The sequence below is a fragment of the Eulemur rufifrons genome, chromosome 18 (assembly GCF_041146395.1).
Source record: "Eulemur rufifrons isolate Redbay chromosome 18, OSU_ERuf_1, whole genome shotgun sequence".
NCBI classification, from domain to species: domain Eukaryota; kingdom Metazoa; phylum Chordata; class Mammalia; order Primates; family Lemuridae; genus Eulemur; species Eulemur rufifrons.
Genome location: NC_091000.1, coordinates 66055804 through 66076805, shown reverse-complemented (window position 1 = coordinate 66076805; position 21002 = coordinate 66055804). Strand labels below are relative to the sequence as shown.

General features: G+C 40.4%; 1 protein-coding gene across 8 annotated transcripts in view; it reads left to right on the top strand.

Moving 5' to 3' along the window:
- The window catches only part of FARS2 (phenylalanyl-tRNA synthetase 2, mitochondrial), a 504609-nt gene that overhangs the window by 341525 nt on the left and 142082 nt on the right, over positions 1-21002 (top strand). For all 8 annotated transcript variants that reach the window (XM_069493083.1, XM_069493082.1, XM_069493080.1 and 5 more), the window contains one exon: positions 16922-17073. In XM_069493083.1, the coding sequence (XP_069349184.1) occupies positions 16922-17073 (152 nt within the window). The remainder of the gene's footprint in view (positions 1-16921; positions 17074-21002) is intronic.

The following is a 21002-nucleotide window of genomic DNA, read 5'->3' as shown; positions in this document are numbered from 1 at the left end:
GAGCCCAGAAGCTTCTGCAAGTCCCTCTCCCCAGCCGCCAAACCTGGACAACACCGTGTGCCAGCTCCCCTGGGAGTGTGGGTAAGCCCAAGTTGAAAACATTTTTGTCATATACAGGTAACCAGCATTGCAGAATAGTTTTTGGTGAAAAGAAGAAATCCCCAAATTTGGCTTCATGGTTAATCCTGTGTACAGAGCCATTTTTATTTCATTTGCATAAGGGAAATTAATCATTGATGAGCTTGGAATGTTACCTCTTGATTAATGATTTTGCATGCTCATAGCCTCAATGACACTCTTTAGCGGTTATTTGATGAAACTCTAAAAAGCTACTTTTCTAAATTCCAAATAGTTCAAAATTCTTAAATTAGCAAGAAGCCTGGGGTCATTTTGAAAGGCAGGAATTGTGATTTGAGTGGGAGAGAGACTTCAGGGTACCCTGGAAGCCGAGAGGTGAATGCCTTCACCGAATGTCCCTGCTGCGTTCTGTTCTGGCCTCTGAAAGACAGGGTGGCTGGGACCCGGCAACCAGTAGAATCCAAAGTTTGGGTTGCACTTGGTCTTTTTAGTTTGAAATTTAAGACGGACACACCCCACTAATAATCTTCATGAGGTTTCTCCTGCCTAACTTGGTTAAACCCGCATCTCACAGATGTACTTGACAGTGGCTCAGGTTTTCCAAAGTACCCCCGGTGACACCCTGTGGGGCAGTTCTGATCAGATGGTGCTGAGCACCTGCCTTTGCAGATGAGGAAACCTGGGCACAGAGAGCTGGCTGTGTGTACCCGGCCAGGGAGAAGCGGCCTGGCCCTGGAACTGCTGCCCCGGGCGGGGAGCAGCTGCTCCAGAAAGTACTCGGTACCATCCTCTCCCTGCCAAGTTTGGCGTTTGACCCAACAGGTGGCCCGAAAACTTGTGAATATTGACCTATGTTTTGTTGTTTGAATGACTGATCTTACTGAGACTTTTACTTACTAGATGGAAGGGTGTGGCTGTCTCTGGGAAGGGGAGAGTAATCAGATTTGCAAAGACAGATGGGTCTGCTTCTGCTCCTGGCACATATGTGACACATTTTGCATTTGTCACATCTTAGGCTGCCCTTCCCCTCTGGTCTGTGAGTCCCAGGAAGCAGGGAAGGAGTGAGTGGCTGGAGCAGCTGTCGCGGGCAAGACACATAGCAGGCACCTGATGTTCTGTTCTCTGGCTCTGATGCTGCGGAAGTTCTGCAGGCTCCTGCCTGAGCTCGGGGCTGGGTGTCTCTCCGCCAGAACCCCGTATTCACACTCCTCTTACTTCCAACTACGGCGTCACATTGGCCCCCTGTGAACTTCGGTATAGACTTTATTGGACTCACTTGAATTTTGTACAAAAGAAAGTAACGCTTCACATTTCTCCCTAATGTGGGGAAGTTGAACTCATTGTCTTTTTTGTTGAGATAGACTCTAATATTAACAGCTAGAATTTTTTATTTTAAATATAGAAAAACCATTTTTTTACAAAATGCAATAACTGTAGCTAGTATTGTCCTCTGTTACATAATTTCTCTACGTAATGAGTAAACATAGATATTCTTTTTCTCTTTAATTTTCTTTTTTATCTAATAATTTGGTATGTGGGAAGGTATAGTGTGTTTAAATTACATAGCATAATAACACAATGGGTACCCAGGAAGCTCCCACGCAGCCTGTGATGACGCCACCAGCCCTCCTGCCTGCTTGTGTTGTCCTCCCCGTCCCGTCCCCTTCCTCGGCCCCGCCTTCCCCAGAGCAGCCAGCATGTGTTCTCCTAAAAATTTCGGTGTTCACGTTTAGCTCTACTGTTCCCTCTCCACTTCTACCCTATGACTGACAGTTGATATTAGGCTATTTTCTAGAAATATCAAATCAATAAATGTGTTCAGAAGTAATTAACTTAGCCTAACCCTCTTTCCTTGGGTATTTCTGTCACCAAATGGGATCAAGAACAAAGCTCCGGACAGACAGGGTGAATGTCTGCCCACTGCTGAGGGTGGGCGTGGGTCATTGCAGAGAAACAACTGAAACAATGTTAATCCTTTGTCACTGTGGAGGTCAGGAAGAAATAGTACAACATATAGGATCAAGGGATCTGGCCCCAGAGAACCACTAGCCAGGGATATGGGGAAGAGGTAGCATGAAAAAGAGAGGAAGAAGGTCAAGTCCAAGGGGTCCACTCTGTAAAAGGCCTTCCTTTTGTGGGATTCTGACATTTGATCTTTACTCCAGTTCTGAGCAAGCCGTTGGAAATCACATGTCTTTTTTTTTTTTTTTCTGAGACAGAGTCTCACTCTGTTGCCCAGGCTAGAGTGCCATGGCATCAGCCTAGCTCACAGCAACCTCAAACTCCTGGGCTCAAGCAATCCTCCTGCCTCAGCCTCCCAAGTAGCTGGGACTACAAGCATGCATCACCATGCCCAGCTCATTTTATATATATATATATATATATATATATATATATGTTTTTAGTTGTCCAGCTAATTTCTTTCTATTTTTTAGTAGAGACGGGGTCTCGCTCTTGCTCAGGCTGGTCTCGAACTCCTGAGCTCAAACGATCCACCCACCTCGGCCTCCCAGAGTGCTAGGATTACAAGGTATGAGCCACCGCGCCCAGCCTATCATATGTCTTGAGTTCTTCAGGTTCGCTTTGTTTTGTTTGTTTTCCTCTGCACACTAGAATAGTCAGAAGGCCAGATCTGTATGAATTCAGGCAAATTCAAGTGACTTTCTCTGGCTGGCCCTGTTTTATCTGGAGTCAAATACAGTCCCTCTCAGGACAGGGGCTTTGTAGAGACCAAGGTGACATAAAATGAAGAAGAAACTGCAAACCAGCTCTTAGAGTTCGTGCTCTAAGCAGATACCATTTTGAGGTTAAATTCAGGGTTGGGGGTTCACAGACCTAGTTTCCCATTATGTACTTTTTCGCCTAGCACCTCACTCATTTTAAATGAAGCAAATGGAAAGGACATATCTGTCTCATGGTATAATAAATATTATCAACTAGGAAAAATTGTAAGCACAAAACCATGTGTGAGTTCATTTGAAGTAATGATGTTGTAAGGCCGTGAGGACACAGGCAAGAGTTACACAGCTGGGCAAACCTACAAACATTTCACCTCTGAGAGGGAGGAGGAGAGTGACAGTAATGCTGCCTCCGCAAAGGCTAAATTGCTTAATCTAAGAAAATGAATTTAAGAGACGAAGGCTTTGATAAGTTCTCCATTTTTAGAAACCCTTATTTCTTCCGTCAATGTGTTTATTTATTCATTTTTTGTTTGCATAAAAACTTTACTGAGATGACATCCGCACACTATACAATCCACCCATTTAAGGTCTGCAGTTTGGTGGGTTTTTTTAGTATATTCACAGTGATGAGCAATCATCTCCACGATCAATTTTAGAACATTTGCATCACCCCATAAGACAGTTATTTTCGGCATTTTAATCCTGTGTAAATGCTTGGCCAGGTGTTCACATGCAGCGAAACAGGCCTCTGGGGGCAGGCCGGCACCCCCTCTGCAAGTCCTTCCGTAACCAGAGGCACATGCAATACCTTTTTTAAACAAAGATTTCTGAGGCTTGTTTGTTTTTTTTTTTTCTTTTTCTTAAGTTAAAAACTATTACATTCAGGCAGGGGCCTTGAAGCCTTGCTCCAGATCCCTGAGGTCCCTTGGAGAATATGAGGCCACGTGCGACGGTTGGGCTCCCCAGGCCACTGTTTAACTAGAGTAGCACAGTGTGTCTGCATTTTTCAAATATGTGACTTGTTTTAAATAAAGCATTCTAGAGCTTTAGAGTAAATTTGAGAGTATTCAAAAAGATTTGAAAAGCTACTCTGTCTTCAAGAAGTTCATTAGATAGTTGGTGTACCATGATATAGCAATATTAAGTTAATTGAAGACAAGGTTACCAACATGATTGTTCTACATGATTTCATTATAGAAAAATTTCTTGTTTTCTGTGGGTCTTCAAAAAGAACTGAAATTCTATCAAAATTGAAGCACAAATATGGGGAATATCCTATTAAAGTTTAGGAGACTGTTTAGAACGTGATGAGTCTCATGTGGTTTCCTGGTGAAGTAACAGAACAAAAGTTTCCTGAGTAGGAACTGTGCTTACCTCTGACCAACACAGTGTGCTCCCGGCACTCAGTGAAATTAAGTGGGAATAAAAACAAAACGTTGGAACAAAGTAAAAAAATCTGCAATACCAAAGCAGCATGGAATCATGAGTTAAAACAACCCGAATTCCTAAAGTACCAAACCTGCCAGCCAAATTTTATAGGTGTTTTTTTTATTACTGAGCGAATAGATGAAATTAAAGTAAGGGCTCTCAAACATTTGGATGTAAAACAAAGTAATTGATAGGGCATACTATTTTTATAGGTAAAACTGATTTTTAAGTTAATTTAGATAAGAACATAATCACATGGAGTGTAAGCAGACTGAAAGTGCTTATAAATCAAGGTAATTAATCTAAAAGCTAAATGAATCCTTTGAAAAGGAAATGTCCTAGAAGGCACCCTAGGGATAAATGTTAGATTTGGTCTTATTTACGTAATTATTAATGAGGCTGAATAGACTGCTTCTGGAAACAGTAGTAGAAACTAAGCTGTTTCCTATGAGCCTATTATGGCCTGAATGTTTGTATCCCCACCCCCTCCAAAATTGATATATTGAAATCTTAACCTCCAATGTGTTGGTATTAGGAAATGGGGCCCTTGGGAGGTGATTAGGTGACAAAGGTGGAGCCCTCAGGAATGGTATCTTACAAGAAGAATCCTTACAAGAATCCTTACAAGAAGAAACAGTTGCACTTGCTCTCATGCCTTCTCTTTTCCCTGCTTCCCCCGCCCTCCTTCCCTCTCTCCCCACTCCTTGCTGCCGCCATCCGTAAACCAGGAAGAAGGCCCTCCAGCACCCTAAACTGTGGGCTCCAGAACTATGAGAAACAAATGTATGTTGTTCAGCCACCTAGTCTATGGTATTTTTGTTATAATAGCCCAGGCTAAGACAGAGCCCTTAGTTTTAAATGGGAGGCCTTAAAGCAAAGGTGTTAACAGCACAACCTGGCCTTACTAGACCTGCCTTTGATCTCAGCTCTGCCAGTTGGTGGCTGTTTGACCTTAGACAGATGAGTGAAGGTCTCTAAGCTTCAGCTTCCTCACCGACACGGTGGGAATAGCCATAGTGGCTATCTCATAGGATTGTGCCGTGCGTTAACGAGATGCTGCGTATGAAGCACCCCATGAATGGCAACCATTGTTAATCATGTAATCACAATAAAAATGAAAGGGATGTGTGATCTCATCTAGAAAGAAAAGCAGTGCTCATAGGAGCTGTAAAGTTATCCTTTGACTAAACTTGACCATGGTTAAAAGCTGACTGATTCTGTGAAGTGGGAAGGTAAAATTAAAAAAAACAACAACTGACTGAAAGTCACCTTGACAATCTCAGAACCCTGTGGAGAACTTGTAGAGGAAGCAGAGACCCTCCCCTGTTTGACACTGTCAAAATAACTTCTGAGCCAAAAAAAAAAAATAGTAACTTAGCCTAAAGGGAAGAAAACCAAACCAGAGACTGACTTAACAATGATTGACTAGTACAGAAAAATTTGCATAATGGAAGTTGATAATCTGTTACCCTGTCTCAATAACATTGAAAAAAAGAGAAGAGAGTATTAAGTTAGGGGAAGATTTTGACTTAGGAAGAGACTTCACTGGAATAAAGGTGCTGCAATACAGGGCTATGTTATTGTACCAGCTGACGATGTGGGATTATCTTCCTTGAGAATGTTTGTGAACAGATTCATGGAGGCTGAAGAATTTGTATTTAATCTTGGAATGTTAAGAAGGGAGCCTCCGAGGATTTTAACCTTGGAAGGGACTTGGAGACATTTGTCGTTCAGATTTGGGAGGTAAACCTGCAGCAGGGACCAGTTAGGATGGAATAGTATGGTCAAACCAGAATCCCAGTTTTGAGATTGCCCCTTCCCAGTCCCCGAGGCAAGTTTCTCATTTATAACTGGGTCGTGGGCAACCATCAAATTTGTGTATCTGCTGAACTGTTCAAACCTGTGTTTTGGCTTGAACACTATTACATGTGTTCAAGGTTATTTCTTGTCATCTTCACTGCAGTGTGGGGAAGCAGGTGCGGTCTTCGTTTTATAGGTGAAGAAACCGAGAGGCATGTTGGCCTCAGCAATCAGTCAAGCCCGCAGCACACTGGGCAAGGCCAAGGCCAACGCCTGACTGATTGAGCTGGTAAGAATACAATGAGATTCCAGATTTAGACAGCTTACTGCTCACATTGGCCCAGAAGGAGGAGTAGCCAAAGGTGCCAGCTCCCACATATCACAAAACGACAACGCTGAAACAAAGGGGGCGTATATTATTAATAGTTTGTTAGGGCTGTCATAGACAGGTACCACAGACAGGGTGCCTTAAACAGCAGAACTTTAGTGGCTCAGTTCTGGAGGCTGAAGTCTGAGATCAAGACACTGGCAGGGTCAGTTCCTTCTGAGGATCTGCCCTACGCCTCCCTTCTACCTTCCGGTATTTGCTGGCGAGCTTGGGCATTCCTTGGCTTACAGAAACATTATCCCAATCTCTGGCTTCATCTTCTCATGGCAATCTCCCTGTGCGTGTGTCTGTGTCCAGATTTCCTCCTTTTTATAAGGACACTAGTCATATTGGATTAGGGCCCACCCAAAGGACTTCATTTTACCTTGCTTACCTTCGTAGAGACCCTGTCTCCAAGTACAGTCACATTCGGACGTATTGGGGGTTGGGACTCCAACGTGTCTTTATTGGGGGAGCACAGTTTAGTCTAACAGAGCAGGGGATTGCAGTGCAAGCCGTGAGCTATGCTGCTGCAGGGGTGCCAGTTCCAGGCTGCAGCTAGGAGGTTCTATGTTCTGTATCTGTATTCTGAGGAGTGTGAAGCAGGAAGCTTCGTACCTTTCAGAACCCAGGAGGCGACGAGAAACTGCTTCGTGACAGCCTTGCAGGGAAATAGAGAGGTGAGTAGGAGATGGCTCGCAGGCCGGAACACGGGAGGATCACGAGATGCACGTGAGCTACAGTTGAGGTCTTTGTCCGTGTGGCTTAGGTGGATACGTGCAAGACTGCCAGGGAGGCCTGGCGCAGCCATTCCTCTGTGTCGTGCGGCTGGTAAGACGGACACAGAGTCCAGGCCAGGCTTGCTTCACTCTGGTGTATGCCTGTTGAGGCTTGCTATCCCCCTGGGCACACCAAATTCTCTTGTCAGCCGGTTGCTGACATTTTGTTGAGGTCTGGGAGTCATAGGACAGTTTCCCCAGAAAGCAGACTCTGAGATGGATATTCCTCTTAGCCTGTATAGTGTTGCTATAAAAAAATACCTGAGGCTGGGTAATTTATAAAGAAAAAATATTTGGTTCATGACTCTGATGGTTGGAAAGTTCAAGATTGGGCATCTGCCTCTGTGAAGCTCAGGCTGCTTCCACTCGTGGCAAAAGAGGAGCTGGTGTGTGCAGAGGTCACGGCTAGAGGGGAGGAGAGCGCGGGCGGAGGGGCCAGGCACAGTGAGACTCACCCCCGAGAGGGCATTAATCTATTCACGAGGGATCCGCCCCCATATCCAGATACCTCCCATCAGGCCCCACTGCCAACATGGGGATCAGATTTCAACGTGAGTTTTGGAGGGGACAGATATCCAAACTGTGGTGGAGATGAATGTGACAGAAGCTTATTTTCAGGTGCTCTTGGGATCAACACCTGTGCAAGGGAAGGGACGGCAGTGGGATTGGGCAGGGGAGGACCTGGGCTGTGATGCCCTTACAGCCAAGGCCTCAGTGACCCCGGCCAGATCTGACACCAGGAGGCCTTCAGAGTTGTCTGAGCTGCAGGAAGGGGTTTCTTAGTATAGCCCATAAAAGTCAGCCTTTTTAAAATTTAAGTAAATGTAACTGCAGTGTAAGTAGTTACCACAAGACAATGATGCCTTCATGTTTAGTTCTGTTATTATAAAGTATATATTCTTTACAATGTAGAGGTATACAAAGTATATGTACATACATGTATATGTCATGCTAGTAAAGTATGATTTGGGTGGTTTTTTTAACTCTCTTAGGATAGTCATCTCAGCTGTCTATATTTGAACTACATGACACAATTTTGAGTCTAGGTCATAGACGGGGCCCTTATTCTGACTCATGGAATGACTTTTACTGGGTTTGTGAATCCTAGATGTTCCATGCAAAAATCTGTGTTTGCAAAAATATGGACTTTTCTCAAATAAGGATTTGAATCTTTCATCGTATTCTCAGAGAGGTCTGTGACCTCCTCCCCAGCAAAGTTAAGAAACATTGTGCAAAGAAATGGAGTCAAGTTGATGTTGCTTCGTAGGCTGTACTTTGCCTGTTCCAAACACAGCAGTGATAGATCAAAATCTTAAAAGATAAAATGAAGAAGTCATAATTAAGTCCCCCATTCCACTAAAAAAGATACATCACCATGGAAAAGAGACCTACACAAAGCAAAGCATTAAACTGTAGGCAGTGGGCTCCAGGATCACAAGCAAGAGGGGGAGACCAGCAGCTTAGCTCTGATGGAGTGTCAGGACTGAAATAGCCCTGCGTGATGTGCTGGGCCAGAGCACAGGCTCTGCTGGAGAACAGGGGCAGGATGGTGGTCGTGTCCTCTAATCCAGAAAGGAGGCCCCGTATCACTGCTTGCCGTATCCTAGCATATGGGAAGCTTCGACCCTGGGAAGGGAGCAGGACAGCGACAAGGCTCCTTCTCGGGAACTAAGTGCTCCTATCTCATCAGCAGCAAAAGCACCATGGGCGGGAACCCAGACCAGCACATCAACCCCATTCTGGTCTAGCAGTTCAAGTAGAGGAACCACAAAAATCTCTAAGCAGCGAGTGATGAGTGAGAGAACATTTGCAGTTCCCTCCCTCACAGGACGAGCCTGCACATGCAAATTCCAAACCACGTGAAGAACTCTGACCTTGGAGTGCAGCCATCCACATCAACAATCAGAGTCTGAATTCACTGGATATTAAAGTCAAAAAGCAATCTTAAAAAAAAAGTCTTATCATTTTTAAAATGCCATATCCTTACCTCAGAGCAATCAATGGAGAAATGATAATCGTGAAAACTAAAAACAACAAATTCTAAATAAGAGGCAAAAACAGACAGAAATGAAGTATAAGCAGATACGGGAAAAAATGATCTCAGAATATCAGAAATAAGTAATAGATTCATTGAAATAAAAAAGAAAAAAAAAAACCAGATGAGATTAGACTCAGTTGAAGGGACAATTAGTAGTTAAGAGGTCATTACTGAAGCATTCACCCAGAATACTACACAAACACATAAAGATAAAAAGCTAAAATAGGTCAGCTAAGAGAAATGGAAGGTAGATTCAGAAGCTCCGCAATATGTATTACTGCCGTTCCAGAGGAGAATGAAAGGAACAGCAGAGAAGTAGTAGCTGGAATTTTTCAGAACTGGTACGAGCCGTGAGCCCTCTGATTGAAAGCGTACCCTGAGTACTGAGCAGAATAAATAAAGATAAACGCAGACCTGGCCTCGTTAGAGTCAAATTGCAGAGCCTCAGGGATAAAGATGCATGGCTTCCAAACCGCCAGGAAGGAAAGACACACTGCCTATGAAGCAATAGCACTGGCTGACAGCAGACTCGTCATCATTACTAATACGTACCAGGAAAATATTGTCAAAGTGCTGGGGGAAGGCAGCCATGAATCTACAATTTTGTGCCCTACCAAATTATTTAAGTGTGAGGGGTTTCACACATGTCAATACTGAGTTTGCCTCCTGCAGACTTTCATTGAAAAAAACTATTGAAGGATATTCATCTGAGAGACCAAAAGTGAAAAAGAAAGAAGGGTGTCAGGCCTGGGGAAGGCCCACCTTCCTCCACTGGTAGGTTAACAAAGTACTGCCACGGTTTCATGGTTGCTGATGGAAGGACAAGAGACTCCTGCCTCAGAGACAAAGAGCTTTGTTGCTCACAGCACAGAGGCAGCTTGAGTTCAGGCTGCTGCACACGCTGGGCTGGTAGCACCACTGACAACCCTTGCACTTGGGAACTGGAATCCAGTATTTTGTTTGTCTATTTGTGTTTGTTTTCCTCCCAACCTTTTAGAGGGGCTATTAGTAAACCTGCCCAATCTTTGTCCCTAAGGAAGACATTATCTTTACCATTCTGGTGAAGAAAGAAATCTGCTTTCCACCATAGGGGGAGGAACTGCCTCTTTGTTCCAGCACTAGTTGGTATCCAAGCTGTCACACGTCGTGAGGGAATTCCATGGAGCATTGTCTCTCAACGAAGAGGTGGAATGCAGGAAGCAAATATAGAATTAAAAAAAAAAAAATCAACTTGACTTAAATAACATTGTTTTGTGTGTGATTATTTTTAAAAATAAAACTCTAGACAACACTGATGAGGAAGATGGATAGTTGGAAACAGGGCCTGTTAAAGAAAACAAAGTTTCCTATCTTATTTAGCAGCTAAAACAAAGACGCTAAATAACTTTATACTTTGGAGCAATTTATTAAAGGATAATAAATATATATATTCTTAAAGAATAGAAATACCATTTATAGCTTCTTACACTGAAGAAGGAAAGATAAGAGAATATTTTTAAAAATCCATCAATCCAATAAAAGGAAGGAAAGGAGAAAATTTATGACAAGAAAAGGACCAGTTAGCAGAAAACACAAATGAAGATTATAGAAATAAAAAATATCAATAATCACAGTGAATATGTACATTAAACTGACCTGTTGAAAATTTGAAGCCACTCCAGTCATCGTGACCTTGTTCCAGCATCTCAAGAAGAAGAAAGGGTCAAGGGCAAAAAGCCAACCTCACCAAGGTATGAATTTTTTATTCTGAGCAGAATTGCCACAACATGGCATTGATGGAACTGAGGTTGTGCGCATGCCTGGACTGGCTGAGGGGCACAAGGAACCGTGACTCGATCATCCAATCGTGACTTTCATTCCCTGCAACTGAGGAGGGGTCTACTTTCCCTAAGATCCGATTGCTACCTGAACAAAACCTGGAGTTCTTTGAGCTGGGGAGAGTGACTGTGAGGTGGGGAAGGACGGAGGTCTGCCCAGTACTCTGCTCCTATCACACTGAAAAGAAACAGAATGGTAGACAGCTGATGTCTCCAAATTTACTCAACTCATGTACTGCAAATCAAGAAGAGCTCTAGACTCACTCCTTTTTTCAAAGACTTCCTGAAACAGAGATTGCATAATTCCTTTCAGGAACCTTTTACTGGGACTGACTAATCTTATTTCTTGGGATATTCATTTATCCTCCATTTGAACTTCTCAAAATTTATTTAAAAATATGAATTGACACATGTGGTTGGGCTTTCATAGCAAAGTTCAGAATGTTCCGAAACATATAATTGTTAATTTTTATAAGAAAAGGGAATCTATTCAAAATGTAGTTGAATAAACATTTGTTGCCCTATGAAATACTGATGAACAGCAAAAAAATGAAGCTTTTGGATTTTAAATGAAATTCAGCTTGTTTAAGAAAAACTTTAAAAAAAAAAGAAAAATTAAAATCAAAGAGATTGAAAAAATATTTCCCAAGAAAATACTAAAACAAAGCTGGTGTAACAAGTTCTAATTTGGGTCAAAAAGCCTACTAGAGATTAGCAAGGACACAAATACTGCTGTTAAGGAAAAATCCACCAAGAAAATATTATAAACTTGTGTACACCTAACATATAGCTTCAAAAAATATAGGTCATTACATATGAAATGTCCAATTTTGAATCAAAAGTGTAGTTTATTATATCTCAAATAAGAAGCAGTACAATTAATCAAAGTCTGTGCCTAAACTATCCACACAGTTTTGCCATGTTAATGGTAGCTTGTTTATGCCAGCAGCAAAAAAGCCTGGAGGGCAAGTGGCAATGAAATCAAGAGAGGCATTTTCCACAGCTTGTTAAGAATTGAATATTTTTCCTTGCAAGAAGTGATCCAATGCCGGGAAGAAATGGGAGTCAGTTGGTGCAAGGTCTGGTGAATATGGTGGATGACAGAGAGTTTCCAAGTCCAGCCTCTGTAGTTTGAGCAGCATTGTTTGTATGACATGTGGTCGAGTGTTGTCTTTCAAAAGGATTGGGCAGTCTCTATTGACCAGTCTTGGCTGCTTAATCACAAGCATCCTCATCATTTCATCCAATTGGTTGCAGTAGACATCCGCTGTCATCAACTGACCAGGTTTCATGAAGCTGTAGTGGGTAACACCAGTGCTGGGCCACCAAACAGACACCATTAGCTTTTTTGGATGAATGTGCTGTTGTGGACTGTGTTTCAGCACTTCATCTTTATCCAACCATTGTGCCAAATGCTTGCAATTGTCAAAAAGAATTCACTTTTCATTGCATGTAACAATACGGTGTAGAAATGGTTCACCTTTATGTCATGACAGCAAAGAAAGGCAAGCTTCAAGACGATTTCTCTTCTGTTGCTCGTTCAATTCATGTGAAACCCATCTCTCCAGCTTCTTTACCTTGCCAGTTTGTTTCAAGTGGTCCGATATTGTTGGAAACATCAAACTTTGCTGCTAATTCATGTGTAGGTTGAGGTGGGTTTGCTTCTCCTACAGCTTTCAGCTCATCATTATCCACCTTGATCTAAGGTCGCCCACGTGGGTCACCCATTTTCAAGATTAAAATCACCAGAATGGAACTTCTCAAACCATCCATGTACTGTGTGTTCATCAGCCACATCCTTCCCAAACACTTTGTTGACATTTCGAGCTGCCTGTGCTGCATTGGTTCCATGGCAGAACTCATATTCAAAAATAACATGAATTTTTGACTTATCCATGGTTTCACAAAAATTGCTCTAAAAAAATTTTTGAAAGATAATCACAAACCAAAACATGCATTTGCAAGACTGAGGATATACCTTAAAAATAAAATAAGAAGTGTCAACATGAAATGTCAGAGTTATCAACTGTCAAACTTAGTACTTAAGGATATAGGACATTTCATACTTAATAACCTAATACATGAAGCAAAACTGATAGAATTACTGTGATAAATTTATAAAATCACAATAATTATAGGGTTTTTTATTATCTTATTAAAAACTGATAGATCAAGAAGATCAAGCATATAAAATATCAAATTTGGGATCACAAATTTTTGCCTATTGTGTTCCTATTCATTTAGTTCATAGCTTTTTCTTATATACTGTCTTTATTAGATATGTAATGTGCCAGAGCACTGGTGATAGCAGATATCCTTATCTCACTCTTGACTTTAATTTGAGCACTCCTAAAATTTTAGCAGTAAGTATAATGTTTGCTGTAGGTTTTTGATAAATACCTGGTTAGGTTAAGGAAGTTGCCTTCTATTTCTGGTTTGCCAAGATTTTTAAAAATAGTAATACATTTATCAATACTCCCCCCCCCATGAAATAATCACAGTGTTTTTTCTTTGTATGTTGATTAACAGGTTATTTTTTGGTTTCAAATAATTGCCATAATTCTGGAATAACACCTACTTGATCATTTTGCAATATTATGTTAATATGCTACTGATTTGTATTTGCTAAAGTTATGTTTATGTTTTTTTATGTAGATTGTAAGGTGAAATTTGTCTAAAATTTTCTTATGAATTATACCGTGCTTGTCCAATTCTGACTTCAAGTTTAGAGTAGCCCCATAAAATTAGTTGAGTTTCTCTCCTTTTCTGTTTCATGAAACAGTTTACATATAAAAGGCGCTACCTTTACCTTAAACATTTCATAAAGTTATACTGTGAACAATTGGTCCAATATTTTTCTTGAAAGGAAATATGACTGGTAATTCAGTTTGGTACATAGTCATTGGTTTAAGTTTTCTGTTTTGAGTGAAATATCCATTTAATCCAAGTTTTCAAATTCCTTGTTATTAAATGGTTCATAATATTCACTTGTGACTTTTAAAGTCTCTATCTGTAGTTTTGATGACCTTTTCAATTCTTTTATTTTCTGATATACAATTTAAGCTCTAGCCCTTTTCGATTTAGGGAAAAAAAAAACATAAAACAAAAATTGAGAGGATCAACAAAAGAACTAATCAATACAGTCAGCTCTCGGTATCTTCTGTATCCACAGGTTCCACATCTACAGATTCAACCAACTGTGGATCAAAAATATCTGGGAAAAAAAATAACACAACAATAAAAAATAATAAAAATTTTAAATACTGCATAATAATGATTTACATAGCTTTTACATTGTATTAGGGTATGATGAGTAATCTTGAGATGATTTAAAGTATACAGGAGGATGTTCCTGGGCTATATGCAAATACTACATAAAGGACTTGAGCATCTGAGGATTTTGGTATCCTCTGGAGTCCTAGAACCAATGCCCCTCAGATACTGAGGAACGACTGTGTGTGGTTATCTGATAAAACTAATAAAGTAGATATTCCTCTGTTTAAATTCAGACAAGAAATGAAACACAAATAGTGTTTAGATGTAATGTAAAGTCCCTTCCAATTCTAAAATTCCATGATTTTACAATTGTGGATTATCAAGTTTCTACCAGGTTTCTTTGCCTTTTTGTCATCCCACCTGGTTGCTAAACCCTAGATAAGCTAGGGATGGGAGAAGGTCTCTGTGTCTGTCTTACCCTGTGTGCTCATTAGCCGATTTGGTTAGAGGAGATAAAACAGCTGAGTTGTTTGACTTGAATGTAGTCATTGCTCACACAAGGCAGCGCCATTATGTGCCCCTACTGAGCACCTGCAATGTAACAGGGACTGTGCTGTGTAAGATCACAGAGTCCAGAGGTGAAAAAAGATACACACCCTACCATCAAATATCGTAACATCCAGGGTAGACAGACATAAAGCAGTTACACAGACAATGACGATGATGAAGAGCACAATGCAAGAGAAGGGAAAGTGCCGCAACAAGTGACTGACGGAGCTCGGAAAGCTGAAATGAACATGGTTGCTGAGGGCCAGAACTGGGGAGCGGGGTGCGGGAAATGGTATGTGGAAGGAGTAGCTTTGTGTGTTCAAGACACCCAGTAAGCTAGGCTGACCTGAGCCGGGAGAACATCGAAAAGAGGTAGAAGCTTTTAGGAATTGGAGGCTTTACCTAGGAGCGATGGGAAGCCACTGGATGGATTTGAACACCACCACTGGTTAAGCACTGGAAATCCTGCATCTCAATAATGGTGGATCTGTAGTTATTTTTTCAAAACAAAATTATATTTCTCCTGCTCAAGAAAGCAAGGGCCACTAGTACGTATCCCACATCTGATACCTAACCAGTTAGTGGAGTAAATGCTCTCGTTAGTTAAGCCATGACTTTAAACTTATTACATTTGTTAGCTTGAAGTAGGTTTGCAATATAATACATTGTCTGCATTTTCCTTTTTAACTCCGTGGCTTTTAAAAATGTATTTACTATAACGCATATTTTGAAAACGTCTTGGGGGGATATATTCTGGCTGACTGCATTATTATCATGTGGACTGTTGTCCATGAACTGCAGACACACAGACTTGGTTAGGGCACCTTCTCCCATTTCTCTGTCACCTTCCTCATCAGAGCTCAAAAAATGTGGTACGTCAGCTTGGATTAATTGAAGAGGTGATTTCATGCTAATTCTTGGCAATCCCAGTCTCTTATCTAATAAATCTCCCTAAATTTCTGTGTTCCTTAAGGGACAAAAGGAAGAGCAACTTGTATAACCACCAAACTTCTGTCATCTCCTGTTGTTACATTAACCCATGGGTTATTTATTTATCACGGCATTGTGACTTTGCTATAGGAGAGAAAACATAAGATGTTTTTCAGGAGCTGAAATATTTTGTCAAGAGCACCTAGATGGTAGCTTTATCATGTTTGTTTGAAATGTGTGCTCTAAAGTGATGCATTTGTTTGACAACTTTATTGATATTTCAAGTTGAATAATCATTTATATTTGAGTAGTTCTCCAGAGATTTTGCCATTTAAAAGTTTTATACTTTTTCTGATCAATGGTTCACCAAAGGTTCATAGTGATATCAGACTTGGCATAAATCAATTTGAAATTTGCCCTTCTAAAAAATTTATAGCTTTATTAGATATCCTCTTAGAATTTCACAGTTATACAATGAAACACTTTTTTGTGTGGCAGTAACTTATAGACCAAAACATATATGTGTGTGTGTGTGTGTGTATATGTATATATGTGGAGAGACAGATTTATTTATATATATTATATATATGTGAAAACCATAAACATATGCAGGAATTTCTAAGCATATCTAATTTTAAATGTCTATCCAAAATAATGGTGAACCACTGAGCTACTAAACTGGAAAAATGGAATAAATTGGGAGAAATGACTGTATTTGTGTTTATCACATCCTTAGAGGCCTAACTTGAAAAATAACTCCCTAAATGACTACTTATCAGTCATTTAATAATTAGAAATACTAACAAATAATGGCATTACTAATTGAAATATAAAATTTGATAGGCTCTTACTTCTCTACTAAAATGGCTTCCTGAAACTAACACAAGAAGTTAATGAATTGCATGTCAATTAAATTTGAACTTTTCTACTGTTCAAATGGAAAAAATTAAAATATATATTCAAGTTGCCTTACACTAAATTGACCACTAATGGTGATAAAATTTAATATATGGTAATGTTACACTGAAAGTGGTAAGAATTTGTAATATTCATTATGGAATTTGCTAATTTTGAATATTGATTTATCTTTTAAGTTCATTTTGTTCCTGAAAATTCAAATGCTGAAATAATATTTTATCAGCATTTCCTAATTAGCCAAGTGAAACTTCTTATGAAAAATTTAAACATTCTCATCCAACTAACAAGTCCATCTATCTTTCCTTCTCTTGTTTTGTTAGCCTCTTAGCAAATATCCAGCTCTGACAAATGACATCTCATTCTGGTTGCCCTCTGAGAATTATGCAGAGAATGATTTCTATGACTTAGTCCGGACGATTGGAGGAGACCTGGTGGAAAAGGTTGATCTTATAGACAAGTTTGAACATCCAAAGTAAGTGAAAAGTTTTCTGATTTTATCCTTTACTGTCTCTGTGTGACAAATGTCATACGGAAGTATATGATAAAATTTTGCTGAAACCCAATCCGTCTGAGACGAAATGTCTTCTGAATTTGTAGTGAATATGTAGCTTATCAAAAAACTCTTTTATATCAGTCCTCTCTAAAAATCTCTCTATTAATAAAACACATTTTCAATCTTTCCTGCCTTAGTAAAGAATGTATGTGAAACAAATGTTTTAAAGATCTCGAAGTTTTTCAGTATTGTTTGTTGAAGTGGTGCCTTACCATAGCATATGATGTTCCAGCTGCAGTGGAGATGAGGTAGAGTGGTTTGTGGAATAAACGCTGTTGTGTTAGTCTCTCAGTGTATATTTATTAAGCACTTACCACACTGCAATACCTATATTACTGGGACCTAGGAATTAAGTATGTTCCAAATGGACTTAGCTGTCTGCTTTCTTAGAGTTTACAGTCATGTGGGAAAGGCAGATATTAAATACGTAATTACACAAGTTTGTAGTGAGTATTATGAGGGAACAATGCATTGGGTGTAACTGCAGAACTAACTTCAGTTGGGGAGTCAGAGCAGGCCGCTGTGCGCCATGTAAGCTGACAGCAGGAGTGTGACGGGTGAGGAGGAAGGGCAGGGAGCATCCCAGAGAGCACAGGCAATGCCGGGGAGACAGCAAGCACACAGTGGCTCCAGGAACTAGGGGGAAGGGGTGTGAAGTGATGGTTGTTGGGCAGAAGTGTGTTTACAGGCTGTAGCAAGGCCAGAACTTGCAGTCTGAGACTTGGAATTTTATCCAGACTGCAGTTGGGAGCTACAGAAGAATAGGAGCAGAGAGATGAGTGACATGATCTAATTTATGCTTCTGACTTGTCACCTATAAATGGTCCCCTTTGACTCCCAGCTGTTAGAGAAGGTGCAGTCCCCAAACCTTGTATAATTCACATCTGCATTCTCCCTTCCTCTCCTGGTTGTCAGGGGGTGTGGCTTCCACATTCTACGCTGTCATTCAAATCTCCACCATTTCCCTTCTTTATTTCTTAAAGTCTTTCTTCTTTTGATAAAGATGTTCAGTGCTCACTGCCAGTTCTTTTGACTCAGTTTCCCCAGTCATCTGGATGACTAAAGTTCATTCTCTAGAAGGAGAATGCTCAAGGACTGGTGGAAGCAATATTCTCGGAGCATGTTCAAAACTGTTTATCTGTTTATGCTTGAATGGCAGCCAGGTTGGATGTGGCTTGCCCTTTCTTTGATTGAGCACCTCAGTGTGGCTCCAAATCCTCTGGAGTTTAATTTGATATAAAGAAATATGATGCCAGGCTTGCTTGATCTTTCTGTTTTTTGTCCTAAAGGATTCTCTCTTTATCTTTTTTTCTTTTTTTGAGACAGAGTCTTGCTCTGTTGCCCTGTGTAGAGTGCAGTAGCATCATCATAGCTCACTGCAACCTCAAACTCCTGGGCTCAAGCGATCCTTCTGCCTCAGCCTCCCCCAAGTAACTGGGACTATAGGCATGCGCCACCATGCCCAGCTAATTTTTCTTTTTTTTTTTCTTTTCTTTTTTTTTTTTTTTTTTAGTAGAAATGGGGTTTCGCTCTTGCTCAGGCTGATCTCAAATTCTTGAGCTCAAACAGTCCTCCCACCTTGGTCTCGCAGAGTGCCAGGATTACAGGTTTGAGCCTGGCACCCAGCCTTTTTATCTTTAAAGTTTAATAACCTTATCGGGACCCACTTTGTGTTAACCTCTTCTCCCTGGTGTATATCGTTGTCTCTCATGGGTCAGATTTGACTGCTTTTATTTTAGGAAAGTTTTCTTGAATTGTATCTTTAGGGATTTGTTCTGACCCATTGTTCTGTTCTGTTTCATTCTTCAGGGATCCCAGTTATGCATGAGTAGGCCCTCCTTTGTCTAACTTCTGTACCTGTTATTTTTCTCTCTAAGATTTTAAAACTCTTTATTTCAGCTTCAGCTGGTATGCTCTGCTCACTGTTACCTTCTCTGTCCCTCCCTGTGTTTTCTGCTCTTTCTTCTCCCTGGTGCACGTTCCATCTCCATCTGCAGCTACTTTGTTTCACCCTTTTCTGAGTTCTGCAAGCTCGCATTTTAGCTCCTCCTGTTTTCTTGCCATCTCTTCTGAGTTATTTCTGCTTTATGAACTTCCTTCGTGAGAAATTGCTTCGCTTGGTTTTTAAAATTCATTGTAAAATATTTAGCCAGAAATTTCATATGCTCCAGTGGCAACACTTTTCTGTGACTTTTATGTTTATAAGTTTTTCTGCCATTTTCCTCATTTTTTTCCCTTAACTTGTTTTTAATAGCTCTATCAATGGTGTACATATGGTTGCCTTTTTGTCGCTCATATTTGAATGGGTTGGGTTTCCCGAACCAGCTGCTTACACAAGATTGGGGGTGAGGTCTGGGGTTGGCACAGCAGGGAGGGGCTGGGGCAGCCATTCAGCCTTTTCACACCCTTGACGCTTTTTCTCCACTGCCAAGAAACCAACTCTTTCTTTAAATATGATTCATCTCTTTGATTCTTTGTATAGGTGTGCCTCCCACCCCAAATCTAAACTTGTTAGAAACAGAAAATTTTACCTTTGCTTACCCCAGTATCAACACTTGGTGATAGGGACTTTGCATTTGTAACCCTTAGCTCTGAATAAAAACGTATTTTTGTTGGAGTTCTCTGAAATATGCCACTCTGTGTATTTCTTCTCTTCACTTTCTCCCATTTGGCCTCTACTTGATTTCAGCTGCTGTTGGCAGCCTTTAAATATATTTTGGAGCTTACAGATGATATCTGTCTCCTAACTTTATGGAAAATAGAATATATGAGGTAGCCTGGATCCTTAATGCTATGGGGTGCCAATTCAGCCCTGGACTTTTATGTGAGAGAGAAATTTCCAGAGTTTCCATGTTGGTACCAAAAGTCTGGTTATTTATTTCTAAAGAGGAGGAAAAATATTGGAGCAGGACTGATTGCTAAGTACTAACTGATATGCCAAAGGCATATGACTTGTAATTTTTTCCCTTTCTTTTTTAATACAAGTTGAGTATCCTTTATCCAAAATACTTGGGACCAGAAGTGTTTCAGAGTTTGTATTTTTTTGGATGTTGGAATATTTGAATATATGTGATGAGATATCTTGAGAATAAGAGCCAAGTATAAACATGAAATTTATTCATGTTTCATACATTTCCTTATACAAATAGCCTGAATGTAATTTCATATAATATTCTTAATAATTTTGTGCATGAAATGAAGTTTGTGTACATTGAAACATCAGAAAGCAAAGTTGTCATGGCAGTGCTCAGAAAAGTTTCGGATTTTGGAGCATTTCAGATTTTGCATTTTCAGATTAGGGATGCTCAACCTACAGAATACTCTCTGGAATCAAGGATTCCGAATTCCATTCTGAATTTTTGACTTCACAGTCTCTTGGTCTCCGATATGGCCTTAGCTCCACCCCTGCCTCTCCCACCACCCATGTTAAAGTTGACATGAGTAGCCCTTTTGTGTTGGAGATTCTCAGAACCTATAAGGTTACAAAGAGAGGCTAAAAAACTAGATGAAAACCTAGGAAGCTGAGAGAGATTTCTGCTGTGCTGGATGTGAGGAGACGTGGCTCAGCGTAAGTGGTAAATATCGAATCTTTCTGACTTGTGGTGATCAAGGTAAATGCTGAGTGGGCATGGTAATTGGAGAGGTTTGCAGTGGGAATGGAGTGAACCCAGGACAGATCAGGCAACAGGTAGTTCATTTAAAAAAAAAAAAAAATCACTGGGTTTTTATTAGAAATACTCAACCAAAAACACTTCTCATTGACGCTGATCTCACCATCTCTTAAGTAAATATTGTACAGATATTTAAAGATTATCATTTTGGAGCTATGCCAAATAATTAGCCTGCCC